Source organism: Sceloporus undulatus, chromosome 10 (assembly GCF_019175285.1).
Source record: "Sceloporus undulatus isolate JIND9_A2432 ecotype Alabama chromosome 10, SceUnd_v1.1, whole genome shotgun sequence".
Lineage (NCBI taxonomy): Eukaryota > Metazoa > Chordata > Lepidosauria > Squamata > Phrynosomatidae > Sceloporus > Sceloporus undulatus.
Genome location: NC_056531.1, coordinates 12795900 through 12812268, shown reverse-complemented (window position 1 = coordinate 12812268; position 16369 = coordinate 12795900). Strand labels below are relative to the sequence as shown.

At 43.3% G+C, this 16369-nt stretch overlaps 1 protein-coding gene across 1 annotated transcript in view; it reads right to left on the bottom strand.

Moving 5' to 3' along the window:
- Nucleotides 1-1786: 1786 nt before the first annotated feature.
- SETD1B (SET domain containing 1B, histone lysine methyltransferase) overlaps nucleotides 1787-16369 on the bottom strand; it is a 51810-nt gene continuing 37227 nt past the window's right edge. The window contains 16 exon segments of the mRNA XM_042441946.1: nucleotides 1787-6663; nucleotides 7378-7515; nucleotides 8057-8176; nucleotides 8276-8407; nucleotides 9306-9472; nucleotides 10515-12086; nucleotides 13611-13652; nucleotides 13655-13689; nucleotides 13691-13808; nucleotides 13811-13853; nucleotides 13855-13934; nucleotides 13937-13982; nucleotides 13985-14028; nucleotides 14031-14063; nucleotides 14066-14098; nucleotides 16048-16171. Coding sequence (XP_042297880.1) covers nucleotides 6490-6663; nucleotides 7378-7515; nucleotides 8057-8176; nucleotides 8276-8407; nucleotides 9306-9472; nucleotides 10515-12086; nucleotides 13611-13652; nucleotides 13655-13689; nucleotides 13691-13808; nucleotides 13811-13853; nucleotides 13855-13934; nucleotides 13937-13982; nucleotides 13985-14028; nucleotides 14031-14063; nucleotides 14066-14098; nucleotides 16048-16171 — 2901 coding nt within the window. The 3' untranslated portion in view covers nucleotides 1787-6489.

Here is a 16369-nt window from a genome sequence, read left to right as displayed (position 1 = left end):
TTCGGTGTCCATTTTGGTGAGGTGTCCTGAAAAGATTTTCTGGGGGTAAGCATGCTGCCAACAAATGTGTCTGATCCTGATCCAAGCCTTTGACAAAACTACTGAAAAGGGCCGTTTGCCTCATGATTTCAGCTGCCTATGCCCGAAAGGCCTTTCTGGAGGAAATTGGGGTTCATCTGATTCCCCCATTTGCTTTCTACTACCAGTAGGTGCAACCGTGGGATAATAGAAAGGGTGAGAGGACTGGGGACATTTCTTCCCTCTACTGTCTCTCTCAGCATTGGCTGGTCAAATATGTACCACCCCTATCTATGGACATCACGGATCCCAGCTAATAGCTGTTGATAGGTATCAGTTGAGATTTTATGTCTTCCAGTTTAGTGCAAGACTTCAGAATATTCGGACCCTTCTATGATTCCCACCATTTATGGAATGGCCATTGAGGTCGGGAGGATTATCACAGCTTTGATAATTGAGGAGGGTGGAAGAGGATACAAATGTCTACAATTATCAAAAAAGACATGCACGGGTATAAGGTGGACTTAATGCTTGGGTATGACACTTAAGAGGATGCAAGCCATCCTCTGGAATCCTGTGGGTATCTTGTGCAAGTTCCTTTCTCCTATGGAAGCTGTTTGAGAGCCTGCTGGGCTATGACTCTGGAGCTGTTGTTGTGTGCCTTCAAGTCATTTCCATCTTATCATGGGATTTTCTTGGCAAGATTTGTTTGGAGGAGGTTTGCCACTGCCATCCTCTGAGGCTGAGAGTGTGTGACTTGGCCAAGCTGGGATTCAAACCCTGGTCTCCAGAATAACAGTCCAAACCACTACACCACACTGACTCGAGAAACCAGGGTTCAAGTCCCTGCTCAGCCATGGTAGATCAAACCCATGATCTTGGGCAAGTACACTCTTTTGGTCACCAAGGTAGGCCATGGCAAACCTCCTCAAAACAAAAACTGGCAAAAAAACAAAACAAAACCCTGTGATAAGGTTGTCTTAGGCTCACAATAAGTCAGAAATGGCTTGACAGCACACAACAATATAGAAGTAGCCGGACCTTTTTGTCCAACACAGAATGGGATCAGAGTTGCACATGCCATGGCGCATGGATAGATTATATTGTAATCATCAAGACCCAAGGCTTTGCTCTCTGTAAAATAATGGTCAAATTATTACAGTTTAAAAAAAAAGTTTTGTGGGCCTTTTAGCTCCTCATTTCTATGCACAGCTGCCCCTCCTAACTTGTGGGGGATCCATCCCGGACCTTCCCCCGCCCCCGTGTTAGGAGACTCGCAGATAATCAAGCCCCATTGAAATGAATGGGGTGCGCTCTTGCGCGTGAGCATAGAACACGCACTGTGAGAGCACACCCTATTCACCTCAATGGCGGGTCGCCCCTCCGCAGATCATCAAGTCTGTCAATTTCATGTCCATGGACCTGGAGGAGCAACTGTACTTTCTTCTACAGATGTCCAAACCTTAAATCAGGGGAGGGATCGGTGTGGACTGTAACTCCCATCAGTAGTAGTTAGCATGTAGCTAGTGGAGAAGGATGATGGGAGTCAGAGTGCAACATCATCTAGTGGACTATAAAATCCTCACTGTTGCTATCTACTAACAGCAGGTTCATTCTCTGAGAACCTACCCTTAGGCAGCCAAAACAGCTCCATCCATGCTCTAGTAGCCTTTGAGCAGCAACCTTGAAGACTTCAGCAACTCCAAAGAAAAGAAAAACTTGAGGGGACAGGAAAAAACCTAAACAGAGGAAAAAAGGGAATGAAAAACAGCTCGATGAAAACAGCATACTATGCAGGTGATGGTATGATTACTTACTTTTGAACCAAGCTTGGAAGGGCATTACACCTATGGTCACAAGTCTCTTGCTCCAAAGTTCTGCCCCGATAGGCCTCTGGTCCGTCCAGAAATTATTATTTTGGCACCAATGAACCAAACAAGGTGGGGTTTTTTTGTAAGAAAGGTCAGTATATTTATGGTTTGCTTTATAAAAGTTACTATAATACAATGGTACATAGTATTCAATTCACAAAAAAATATGAACAAATATTTACAGCATGACACACCCACAACAAAAAAAAACCCACGTTCTTCAAAACAAGGTACATACTGATGACAGCGCCTAGATGCACAGAATAGTCCTAAATTTATACAGTTGTTTAAAAAAACAAAAGGGAACAGAAGTTTTAAAAATTCCTAAATCTCCAAAGGCAAGCGATTTAATTCTGGGTTGTTGTTGTTGGTTGAAGTGAATATAAAAAAACAGATGTAATTTATTGCAAACCATTTTCCTTTCCCCTTTTGAAGGAGGTCTTTATTCTCCACACCGCAAATTAAAAACCAGTATCTTTACAGAATTCATGAAACAGGAACAATAAGGACCAAGGTTTCCCCCTCCTCAGCTTTTCATCTGAAGAATTACCTCCTGGATTTAGCGTTATTTCTGTTCCCATTCCCACCCCAAAACAACTGCTTCCTCCCAACAGCTCCAGTGAGAATCTGAGAGCCCCACATTTGCACATGAAGCTTCACCATTGGCAGGGCATTCCTCTGTCGGTGCGGGAATGCCCTTCTCACGCGGAGCTGTGCATGTGCATCGGAGCACCACGGAGCTCCCGAGCACGGCTGATGCATTTTCCTTTTCGTTTCCACAAATACTACGTTGGTAAATTGAGAAGGAACATACAAGAAATGAAATTTTAAATTGGAAAAAAATAAAATAAAATCAAAAGTTGCAGTTTTGCTTAAATACGTTTTAGGTTGTCATTAATAGACTATACACATTTTCTTGTCTGAAATAAATAGATTTTGCACGTTAAGGTATCCAAAAGGCAAATAAAAAAAAAAGCCTCCACTTGGCATTTTCTTTTTATATTCTTCAGCTTCTTAATGCTTCTAGTTTGATCTACGTATTTGACCAAAAAGGAAGTTAATTTTGTACAGAATTTACATTATACATAGCTTGACACAAGCTGTAAATAGTGCCAGCGCTTTCCCTCAGTGTGTCCCACTCCCAAACTTCCACTCTTTCTCCTTGAGGTCTCAAGCCTGGCAATCTTTTAAAAAAGAACTCCAAACTACAATAGTCATTTTTAAAACAAATTATGTACATGCTTTCCAAGTACAAACAAAACAGCCCTCCCAACAAACAAAAACCAAAATCAACATGTTTCTACAAGAAACAAGTGTTTGAAGAGAAGAGTAAGAACAGTTGCTTATGTACAGATGATGTGTCCATTTGAGACGTCAAAATTTAATTTCCCTCTTTTTAAAAAAAAAACAAACAAAAACGCACACACACAACCAAACAAACGTTTTATACAGAAAAAGCACTGAAATGATCCCTGAATATAGGTCACAAATGGAAAAAAAACTGAAATTACTTTGCATCAGAATTTAAAAATGATCATCTCCCCCCCACTGTAGAAATAAGCTGCTTTGATAATAGAAATATTGGCTCTGGGACTGGCTCCCTCTGAACTCCCCCAGTTTAACCTCAAACCAGGGAGAAGGCAGATGGGAAAGAGAAACGATTGTATGAAACTAAGCAGGCTGGTATTCAAAGCACAGAGATGCATTGGCTGGATCATGCCAGTGTGAAAAGCTCTACGGATGCCAAGCGATACACCTTGCCCTCCTTGGAGCAGAAAGGACAAGGCATCCAGTTAATTGTCAAGACTTTGGCACTCCTCTCAAGGGCAAGGTTAGGGGGAAGCCCAGAAGGTCACTTTTGCACTTGCTTTTTCTAGATCTAGTGTGGGCTACTCTTCCTTCCAGAAATCTCTTTTTAAGCTGTACTCATCTGAACTGGAGGCAGACAAGCAGAGTAGCTTCACCCCTGAGTTCTTGCCCTGCAAGGAACAGAGTGCTGACTGGGGGAGTCCCAAAGTACTTTGGATTTAGGATTCGGGATGTGCTTGTGCGTATGCAGACAAATACTTTGGAAGAATTCTCCCCAAAGCCAGGCAAAGGCTTCGCAGAGAACATTTCCTCCCTCGCGCCCTTCTCATGGCCAGGTTGGTATTTGGGGTGGCGTGTGTGTGTGTGTGTGACAGGCAGCTTTTACACCAAGACATTGTTTCAGGTGTCCTAGTGGTGCTGCGCTCACCCAAGGAAACCTGGTTTCCAGGCATTTGCTAAACACAAAAATGGCAGGATGAACAGCCAAGCTCATTCACAGGGCACTGCCCCTGCACAAGCTCCCACCCGTCTGCTTGCAGAGGATACGCTCCTTGTGAATTGCACTCGTGGCATGGAAGGAGAGTAAGGGACGGCCAGAAGCATAGGACTAGCTTGCTTACTGACAACAGCTCTGTGCAGAATTAGATTAAATGGATGTGGCTTTTCTCAAAGACTGGAAGCGTTAAAAAAAAAAAAAAAGACACAGAACAGAGGAGGCATTGTAAGAAGGCAGAAAACTGTACCAAAGAAATGCGACATTGGTGAATCCAACCAACTTCTCATAGAGTCTTATCTTTCACTTCCAAACTCAAGTTAATTCAGACTAAGCAAGCCCATGATGAAATGAAGCACCTTGACTAGAAAAGGAGAGAAGGCAGCTGAGTTTGCTTCTTCCTCTCAGCCCGCAAACACTTACAAAGGGATATCCCATCCACTTTTGTAGGCCATCAAGCTGGGAGAGGCAGTTACTAAGTGATTGTTAGACTTGCTAGAAAAACTCTACTGTCTCTGGGAAGTGCTTTGAGAAGGTTCTGTCGAGAGAACACAGGTCACAAAATGTTAAGACCTGTCCGAAGCAGGGAAGAGGAGATAGACCTGACTGAGACAGTATTTATGCAGGCTCTGGTCCTTTCTAGCAAACTAAGCTTCAAGTCCAGTAAATTCATTCCTGGAGCAAGAGACAGACGAGTACTGAAAAATGGGCAAATATTTCATCGTTTCCTCACCACGTCACTCTCTCAACAAACTTGTATCAATTTTTAAAAAAGGGTCCTTTGCCCTCACACGTTTGGGTTTTTTCCCTGTTTCAAACCGAACATTTCACTCCTCCACTTGCTTGGGTTGCAATTCCAAGGAAAAATCCCCATTAATTTCTCCGTTGTTTGCACGTGAGTTGCAATGTTTGTGTAGGACACATGTTTTAGATTGTTTTGATTATGGTTTGCTTGCTGCAGAAAGTCAGCATTAAGAAAGTATTGCTTTTTCAGGCCACAGAAGTGCTGCTCTCAGCATACAAACACCTCCCAATGCACTCACAGTAAACTCATGAACTAATTGAAAAGAAGCAGAGATTAGCCACCAAGCAAGCTTGGCTGAGGATGATAAAACCTGCAAGCAATCTTCTGAGTATTTCTGAAGAAAGAAACCTACAGAGATAGTGTTTAAGATGATGAGTTGACTACTAAAGGACCACATCAGGAAGAGGTGATGGTTGAAAACCATCAAGGGAAGAAAAGTAGCCTTTGGTTTTGGTTTTTGGTGCCACTCAAGGATCTTGCCCTAGTTCACAACCTGTCATTCTGAAGCCCTGGTTCATCTTGAGAGTGTTTGTGATGGTTTCTCCTGGAAGCCTCACCGATTGGAATAGAGGGCGCCTGACCGCAAGGCTTCAGGGAGCCTGGCCAAAGAATGCGACAGCATAAAGCAAGGCTACAGGGAAGGGAAAACAAGCAAATGCTACTTTTCTTTTCAAAAGGAAAGGTTAGTGTCCTCTTCATTATAAGCCTGGCACAGCCAACAGTTTCTCCCCTCTTAGGTCCTAAAGCTACTTTGGACACTCCCTCCACGAGAGGACCAGCAGAGTGCACAGGAACATTGAGAAGGCAACCTTACGTCAAATCTCAGTATTTTGGACCTTCCTCTGATCCAGAAACAGGAGAAGAGGCAACTGTGTTCAATAAACTCACACAGAAATCCCCAGCCTGCACTGGAGACTAAGCGCCTGATGCTCACGTGACAGCTATGCCAGCTAGCTTCCACTCCACACAGGGACACCCGCACCCCCACCCCCCAAATACACTCACACACTCTACTTCACATTTTTAAAAAGCTGAATGTCTTTCCCCTGCTCCCTCCGCCCATCCCAAAACAAAATGAATGACAGAAATGTAGCAGCGCTGTATGTAAAGAGGAACGTTTTTGAACAATACAAAGGTACCTTACTATACCCATGAGAGCTGTGCCATTACGGAGTGAGCAGAGTGGGGAAAAGAGTGTTTTGATTCATGGTGCCACTGCATAATGGGAGCTATCTGCGGGGGAGTGGAGCACTGGATCCAAAGAAGAAAAGCACCGCAGCTTGAGATATCTTAGTGTGCGTCTGCAATTTGTACTTCTCCTGACGGATGGATAGAATGTGCCACCCAGTGGATTTCTCTTTCTCTTTCTCTGTCTCCCCTTCTCCCCTTCCTTCCTTCCTTCTTCTTCTACCACCTCCTTTTTTGGCAAAAGTGCAACCACCTTGGTTACCACAGTCCAGACACAGTCAATGTGTGGCAAATAACCTTGGGTTTCAATTCAGGGTCCCTCTGCAGTTCTCTGAGCCGCACAAACAAGGGATCTTGACATCCTCGATGGGGAATTTGTAGTCATAAGTTATTTCCTCATTCACATTGATGTACTGCTTCGAGTAGATGACAATCTTCTTTTGGGATTCCACTGTGATGACTTTAGCATAGCAATTTGGCTGAAGGGAAAAAGCAACAAGCAGTGAAGGCAAAGATGATTCATTTATTTAGATTTGGGGCACACCACAACCTAAATCTGTCTCTGTCTCTACATATGTAACATACATATATACGTACTGTGGGGCAGAAAAATGAATACCTTCCTCAAAAAATACGTTCTAGACACCCTTTAATATATACATCAACCATAGAATTAGGTATTAGAATGAAAACTGAAAAAGCCACATGCTTTTGATGCCCCGCTGATAGTGGTGGCAGTCACTACATGGAATGCCTTCTTTCAGAAATTCAACATACTCTTTTAGATTCATATTGAAAACACAGTTATTTATTTATGCAAACCTTCCCTGTTTAGTCTCAGGTAACATCTCTTTCATGGACCACGTTAAGAGTATGTTAATTTCTGCATTGTGTATTTGTGGGTTATATATGTGTGTGTTTCACTGAAGTTCACTGCCTTTAAACGTTTGGATTGAATCAGAATATGTGTAAAAGCAAAATGAATATATAATCCTACACACACACACACACACAGACACTTGAAACCCTATGAGTGGCCAAGATCCAAGACAAGAAAAACCATCCCCCAAAGCAAAGGGAGAAGGAGAATAGTTTTTCCTCCTTTCCACATAAGACTCATGATACAAGTCAGGTCTGCTGCAGGTTTCTTTGTAGAAAGTCTGACAACATTGGTGAAGCCAAGGCATACTTACATTACAACTATGATTAATAAACCTGGCAAAGTTTCCACACTTCGTTGCATCTATAATCGTGTCATGATCAACTCTGAACATATAACTGCTCCCAATGCCTTCATCTTCATAGCGCTTCTCTCGCATGTCTGCTATTACCTGCAGAACAGGCCAGAAGACAGAGTGTTATTAGTTACATTTATTGTTGAAAGCAAAGAGGCATCAACACCTGTATAAAGTGATTAGTGAAAGAGCAGATTTTAAATAACTGGCCTTTCTTTTTCACCCCTCTGTATCTTTCTTTGGTCTGCGTGCTCAAACCTTTTGCTTCCTTCTTACCTGCAGATGTCACTTGCCCTTCTCTCAAGAAGTCAGTCAGTCTCTTTGTTTTCCTTTGTTCTGAAAGGAGCATCCACTCCAGCAATGGATGCTAGCTTACACCTACACACCCAGCTTTCAAGGGCTCTTCTAACCAAGTATAGTCAACTTCTTTCATCTATCTCCTCTATAATCTTAAGATAAATTTCCTGAAACAATTAAAATCACTTTTTTCTTTCTTTTCTTTTTTTACCTTACAAGAGCACCCAGAGTCATTTCTCCCATTTCTACTACAAATTCACATTGCTGTAGCCCCACTTCACTCTGCTTAATACAGATACCAAATATCCCTACAAGAACTGTGTGTCTTCCGTAAGCTTACCTGCCGGATGTTTTGACCCACATACTCGATCACCATCTCATCAGCAGCAATTGGCTCCATGGCAAAGAGTCCCCAGTCATGAATGTGACTCTTACAAAATTTTAGCTTTTTCTTCCGGAACTACAATGCAAAGATATGAGAAAGATAATAAAACTATTGCTGACTAGCAAGGATTACAGTAATGGACTGTTGTTGGGGTGACAGAGCTGTACAACTTACCTTGAGCTGGTTGAATTTGAGCAAGTCACTGTCACAACTGCCAGTGAAGGACGACAGAAGCCTGCGTTGCTCTGACCTCCTCTCGGAGCCTGCCCGGGTCGAAACATGTACTTGGGCAGGGATGCTCATTCCCTGAGAAGAAAAATAAAGCATCTCAGTGGTTAGACAGCTGGTAAAAATTTTTTAGTTCTAGACAAGTTTGGTATCAAGGTTGTAGAAGGACTATACAGTTCAATGGTAGAGCACACATTATGCACATGCAATTTTTCAGCCTGATGCTTGGTACCTCCATTTTGTCTTGCAGGTTTGGCACTCCCTTCTGACCTCAATGCCAGGGAGATGGTGCTCCTACCTGCTGAGGGAACTAGCTGTCCTACACTGGTAGAGCACACATGTAGCATATACATATTTGGTCCAAATTTCAATCCCTGACATTTCTCAAAAATATCAAGGCAAGTGGGTGATGAGGAAGATCTGTGCTGGAGACTCTGGAAATCCACCACCAATCACATTATATATATAGTTCTGGGCTTGGTGAACAAACAGGGTTGCTAAATATATGGTTTTGTAAGTTCAGGTATGGATGGTCAGGTATCAGCTAGCTGGACTGTTAAGCTGTCTTACTAATATGAGAGTTACTTACATAATCTTTCCTTTGTCAATAAAAACACAAATTTTATTTGCAGGTGAACCCACAAAATAGATGCTTACACTTTCAGAGGTTTCTATGTCACTGTTGAGCTGACCATCCTGTCTCTATTTCTGTTCTGGTAAGGTAACAGAATAGGAACTGAGGCCTAAGCAAGAAGATCCACCAGTTAAATTATCTCTAGCATTATTTCAGCCACACACCGAAACATTTCATGTTCTTTTCTGTCTTGTGTTGGGTAGATCAAACCTTAAACCGCTTACTCTGCTCCCCAAGTAGTTATCACAGATTGGACATTGTGGGGAAGTCTCAGCCTTACAGGACGAAAGCTGATACCAACCAAAGCTTAGCCAACTAGCAGCAAGGAGAGAGACACCCCACCTGTGTATCAGCTGGAGGCTCCTCAGCAAATGCACGGCTATTGTTGAGGTATTTCAGCTTATCTTTCTTGTCAATTTTGTAGTAGCCTTCACTTCGTGCACAGCCTGTAACGTGTTCCCGCATTCCATCATCTCGTTTCTTCTTCTTCACAGTAGAGAAACTGGTTGGTGGCTCAGCGTTAAGGAGAAACCCTTATGAAATCAAACGATTACCCAGCAAAGTGTGCCTTTTTGCCATTCAACCTTCCAAAATAATTCCTACAACAGCATACAACTGCTGGATTACAAGTAATTCACAAAACTCTTTGTCAGTCAGAATTCAGTTTTTCTTCATGAATAGTTTTGGAGACCTTGTAATTCACATTCTGCTATACCAACTTCAATTGGTTCAACGAAAGAGCATATTTTACCTGCTCTGTATCCTACACATTGGGATGACACAGACATTTTCACATACTGAGCTGCCTAAATGAGGAACCATCTCAAGAAGTATGTTTCCTTCTTGTCCAATACAGTCTGGAGAGCTCTCTACCTGTCGAAAGTAACTACTGTATCTGATTTAATGTACGCAAAACACAGGTCAGTATACAGAACCAAAACTAGTCTAAAATTATGTGTCCCATTCATAGGCAACTGAAATTTATTAGTTAATACCCCATAGTACAAGAAATGTTTGTTTTATATTATCTGATTTCATTTCACTTTCATTTCACCTTGTGCTTTCTGGCTCTGGCTGCTTGGGCTAAACACAATTCTGCATGGACAAGAACTCACACAATACAAGGTTGTTGTTTTTTAATCCTAATGGATAAGAGGTAAATGAAACAAAAGGCTTTACTTTTCACTGTAAATTGTGGGCTTGCCTATGTTCTTTTTTAAAGCCAGAATGGTAATCTAGGCACTGGTGAATAAGATATATATAGATTTTCATGGGTTTTCTGCTTTATTGTAAAGGCTTCCTGGATACAATAAATATATTACAATATTGGCCCCATACAGACAGGCCAAAATAAAGGAGCACAGCTTTGGTGCAGCTTCTGGCCTCTTAGGACACATGCATCATTTAAACAGAATACCTCCAAAGTGACTTGAAGCAGCTTTATTTTCACTTGTCTGTACGGTGCCTAAGACAGCAATACCTAATAAATCTGACTCTTCCATAGTATGTTCCCAAGAAAACTCACTCTGGTAATCCAGCAGAAAAGGATATGAGGATGGTATACCCACAGGGTATCGTTCAGCCAGTCCATGCCATTGTCTTGCTGCAACAAGTGATCATACGTAATGCAGAGGAAATGGATATCCTCCTCATCTATCCCTCCATTCCAAATGTCATATAAAATAGTCATTTCCTCAAACTCAGAGCGGGGCCTAAAGTGATACCGTTGTGGGGAATACTCCGGGGAAGGAATTGTCGGGATGTCATCTGGCCTCTTTTTCTGCCGCCTCCACTGTCTCTTGCACTTCAGGTAAGCCTCATCCTCTTTGAGGTCCTCATTCCACTGGTTCTCCAGCTCCTTGAAGGGAAGCTTCTCAGCTAAAACATCTGGGGCGACTTTGTCGTGGAAGCAGTCATTCCGGAAATCCAGGGTCACTGTTTCAGGGTCTTTCAGGGGGTAGAAAGCCTCTGGATGGCTACTCAACAACTCTTTGTTTACAGCACTTTCAGTCAAGGCAACTGGGATGGGAAGAAGAGGTGGCTCAATGGGTTTGCTGGAATAGGCATCCAACATAGGGCCCAATGGAGAGGATCGTTTTGGCCGACCTGGCTTCCTTTTGATGGGCAAGACAGATGAGGGTGGCGCAGGAGGGAGAGGTGGAGAAGACATGGGCTGTTCTGAGGTGAAGGACAAGAGGGGCTGTGTGTCCATGCTATGTTCCTCTAGAGACATCTTTGAGTCCATGAACAAGCAAGGCTGAACAGTAAGAGGTACTGACTGGTTGGGCGGTAAGTCTATATGGGCATGGAAAGCTGGGACCGGAGGGCTGGCAAAGGGAATAGGGGAGGGAACACTGTTCGCACCAGCCAGTAGGGAAGTACTAAGAGGTTCTTTAAAGACCTTCTCATCAGGTTCATCCTCAGAGGGCTTCTTGCCAGACAAAAGGCAAGGCAGGGTAGCACCAGGCTCTGGAAACGTCGGTGTGAAAGTGAAATCCCTCCCAGGAGTCCGAGGAATGCCACCACTATTGATGCCAGGGGACTGGGATGGGTAGGAAAAAGGGCTTCCTGGGACTTGTGGGGAACTTAAAGTCAAGCTGCTTCCTGTGAGAGGAGCATCACTGCCAGGTGTGGCTGGGACAGTGTCCGTGCTCTGAGACTTCGAAAGGCTGTGTGAGCACTTTGCTAAAATGTCCCGGCCTGGCGTCCGAGGCAGCTCTTCCTCCAGTGGTGGTTTGGTCACAGTTAATTGATCAGGGAACCTGTCAGGAAGGAGCAATAGTTCCTCTTTGCCTGACATTACTGAGGGCAAGGGAAGCGAACAGGATGGCACAACATCAAGGGGAAGTGTGGGAGACTCCAAGTGAGACAGCACTTCCCTCCCTGGAGTCCGAGGAAGCTGATCTTCCTCCTCGGCTGTGGATGGCAGCTTGGCTTTTGCTTGAGCATATAAATTGCTGTCCTCAGGTTTGGGGAAGAAGGAGGTCTTGCTGGGTAAGATATCTCCAAATAGCCCCACTGATGTTGGTGGACGGACGGTTTCATTATCCTGAGTCTCTGGTTTTGGACCATCCAGCATCTCAGGCTCTTGCTCACTATTTGGATCAGGCTCCTCTACTGAGGCTTGAAAAAAACAGGGGAAAAAACAGGACTTGAAGCCATTTATTTGACTTTCAATGGTCTCTCATAAGATATAGCGCACTGTGATTACAAAACCAGGTAAAGGTTCACAACAGGAAGGGAGTCAAAGGACATCTACTTTGTGTCGGATGATGTCTGAGAAACTTGACCATCACCCATCATCTAACACAAAACCATTTTATTTTTGTTAAGTTACACAGAGAGCTACAGTTTAGTATTATGGAGGTGACATACGATGCAGTTTTTCTGCTTTTCAAGAGTCAGTCCAAATGTTAGAACACTTGGGAAATTTACCAGAGTGGCACTGAATTAAAAAGGGCAGGGAATGAAAGCACGGGAATAGAAATGTGACAGAAACACATATTCAAATTCTGCTTTAAGAGCCAGAGAATTGTCTCTTCTTTTAAAACAAAAGCAAAGATAGCAAGGGCCTGATACAGACAGGCCAAAATAAAGCTGCTTCGAGTCACTTTGGAGGTATGGTGTTTCAATGATGCATGCGTCCTAAGAGTTTGGAAGCTGCACCAAAGCTGCACTCCAGTCCTTAGGACTGGAGTGTGGCTTTGGTGCGGCTTCTGGACTCTTAGGAACATGTATCATTGAACACCATACCTCCAAAGTGACTCGAAGCGCTTTATTTTGGCCGTCTGTATAGGCCAAAGTCCATGCCAAAGCCCCAACTCCACGCTGGGCAATTGACATAGAGTGCACACTTTTAAAATTTGCACTTTAAATTACTTTACTTTGTGATGGTAAAGCAAACCTACTGTACATGTCAAAGTTTCTGATGGTTTCATCACTGTTGTAAGTTTGTGCTCTGAATTCCAAGGTAATCCTTATGCTTGACATGTTTCCCTGAAAACTGCATGGAAACAAGTGTGTACATCCACAAGAGTTACCTCTTCGTTTTTGTGCTCATAAACACTATCATTGGAATTAGCAGGGGGTGCGCGGCATTCACAGAGATAGGAGGAGCAGTTTCAGATTTCCCAGTGGGTTTACACTTGCCATTTCCCTAACCTGAAAGTGATACTTCCAGTTAATTTTGAACAGTTTTTCAGCAGTTTTTGGAGTGGGTAGGGAAACAGGGACTTGCCACAGAACTGTCTTTCAAGCATGTTATGTTGAAAATTTATTTTGGGAGGCTGAATTTACTTTTAACTTGGGGCTTTTGGGGGCCTAGGTAGCGGGCAAAAGGCTTGATAGGACCTCCTCCAGCTTGCTGGCCACGATTCCCACTCATTCCTCCTTATACATGACCCTTCCTTGCTTGTTTCCAATTCACATGACAGGTTGTCATGACAGAAACCACACTTTACTGCAGCACATGGAAGCCTGAGATTTGAGTGAATGCCAACCCTGAGCAGGGGCTCATTTCTTCTAACAAAGGTCCCATGAAGACAGACACTAAGAGAGACAGATACATTCAGAAAGAACCTTCACATCAAATACTGGTAGATAGTACTGCAGAAATTGGCAGGAAAAGGGCCAGAAAATATCCCCTACCTGGCACACAGACTGGGGACAACTGTAGCTTTTCCTCCTGGCTCTCTCAATAACCACCAGCACTTCTGCAGCAAGGACCCTCGGCACATCAACCAGTTTCCTCATCGGGTTGCTTGATGCCTTCCTTCTGTTTCGCTCCTTCTGGCATGGGAGCGCTCCTAGCACCAAGGAGTACCTTCCAATAGTCATCCACTGGAACAATTCCAGGATGGTCTCTTTTTCATCCTCATTTTCAGGGTCTTTGAATGAGTGACTCTGCGGTTAGCTCAGTGGGCACAGTGTCTTCTTTCTTTCTTGCCGTAGAGATACCCTTCATGTCTTCTACTGTTCCTCAGAGCTTTCCACCTCTTCTGCCTCCTCTTCTTCCTTCCTCCCTTCATCTCATCATCTTCATCATCAGAGTCAGAGCTTGTCCCAAGTCTGAGGACTCATCACTTTCATCGGATGATTCAGCTCTGCTCTGGATGAGACAGGACTTCCAACATCATCTGCTGGAAAAAGAACATTTAATGTGGCTTTCTCCACAACCTGTTTGCTCAGACCAGGTTGAATACAACCATTATAAGTGCAACATTTCTGTTTTTCACCCCACTCCCACCCTAATTGTATTCCCCTATCATGTATCCACACTGCAGATAACTACTGAATGGATATACAAAGACACATGACCTTTATACTGTACGAAAAACACATTCTGTAAAATATTTCTATTATTTTGAACCTAACATTGACCATTTAACTGGGTGACTGAATGTTCAGAAAGTTTTTGAACACAGGCTGTAATTAGTGCTTCACTTACTCTGCATTCAAAATTGTACAGCAACTTTATATTTTCTGATTGAACAACCACAGCTCTTACTTCTTCATGTGAATGATGCTGCTCCCTACCTTTTCTTAGTACTTAATTTCCCCCATGTTATATGGCCCCAACAGACTGCCAAAATAAAGCTGCTTTGGGTCACTTTGGAGGTATGCTGTTTAATGATGCATGTCTCCGAAGAGTCCGGAAGCTGTGCAAAGCCATGCTGCAGACAGTCCTAAGGACTGGAGCACAGCTTGGCACAGCTTCTGGCCTCTTCGGACACATGCACATTTTAACAGCATACCTCCAAAGTGACCCAAAGCAGCTTTATTTTGGCAGTCTGTATGGGGCCATTATTTATTTATTTATTTATTTATTTCTGAGGCAATGGCAATTGTATAAGACATTCTAAAACTGGGTGCCTGCTAAATAATGTAATAATATTACAGTTGGTCCTCCGTACCCACAGATTCTTTATTAATGGATTCAAACATCCACGGCCTGAAAATATTTAAAATATATAAATTCCCAAAAGAAGACCCTGATTTTACCATATTATATAACAGACTCCATTTTACTACACCGTTGAGCATCCACAGATTTTGGTATCCACGGAGTATCTTGGAACCAAACTGCAGTGATATCAATGGCCCACTGTACAACAATTTGCTGCTATACTTTCAGTCCCTTTATGGATAACTGTCATCCTTAAACTTGCTTCTTGCATTATCATAGCACAATGAAAATTCCACTGCAATCTCAAGGATTCCCCCCCCCTTTTTTTTCTGTTGCTAATTTTCTTTATATTCCAGTGGGCACCAATTTGTCCAAACTTCATTTTGCTAACTCTGTTGATGGCAGACAAAAGAGAATTGAAGGTTTGAGTAGAATCATATTCAGCATATGCAGTATGGAGGTTGGGGGGGGGTCTGCCTTACGCTGAAGAGAGTTACCTCTATACATTTCTAAATATTGTCTGCACAGGCAAGAGAATCCCATATATGTGAGTCACAGAGACCACAAAGGAGAAGTATTCAGATTCAAGGCTTGCAACCGATGGCAGTCTTTGTAGAACATATGCTTCAATGTAGTAGGTTAAGAGGCACAGTCCCTCCTCCCCCCACCCCAATTCCTTCTTCTGCTTCTGCTTCCAAGCCTCCCACTCCAACTGTTTAGAAGGTCAACACTTCTTGATAAGAGCAAGTCAGCATTGAGAGAGCTTGGATGTCTGACTTATGAGTGATCCATGATTGATTGCTTCATTTTCAGTAATAAGGAGAATTGCTCCAAGGACAGAGGCAATTTTCAACAAATGCCAATGGAGACCCTATAGAGAGAGCTATTCTTGGTTGTAAACTCAACTGTCTTATTGGCACGCTTCCCCAAACAAACTTTCAGTTAAGAGGGCCTGCTCCAACAGGCCTGAGCGGTGAACAGCTGACAATGGCAACAAGGCAGGAAGTTGTGGTCTTGTCACAGGCACAAAGGACTGCATGAGTGACTATCTGACTGACAAATCCCACACCACACACAAAGTACACCTCTTCAAGAACCTCCTCGGGGCCACAGGCCAACAAACAGCCATTGGAAGATCCATCAACAAAAAGACCGAGATTTTGAGACAAGACCTCATACCTTCTTCGGAATCCTGATCCCCTTCCTTTTCGCTCATTTCTGTTTCAGCCTCTTCATCGTCTTCCTCGCCATCCTCCTCCTCCTCGTCCTCCTCTTCCTTGATGTCTTCCTCTTCCTCCTCTTCCTTGGGAGACAAGACATTTTGAAAATTCAGCAAACATCCACTGTTTTTGCACAAGGGGGAAGGGAGAAACATGTCATCTAAATGCTTATATTACAACATGACTGAGCTCCAACATCACTTAGCACATCTGGTACAAACATGGAGATAAAAAAAAGAAGCCATTAACTCAGGGCACAGAAGATAGTGCCCCTCAGCAGA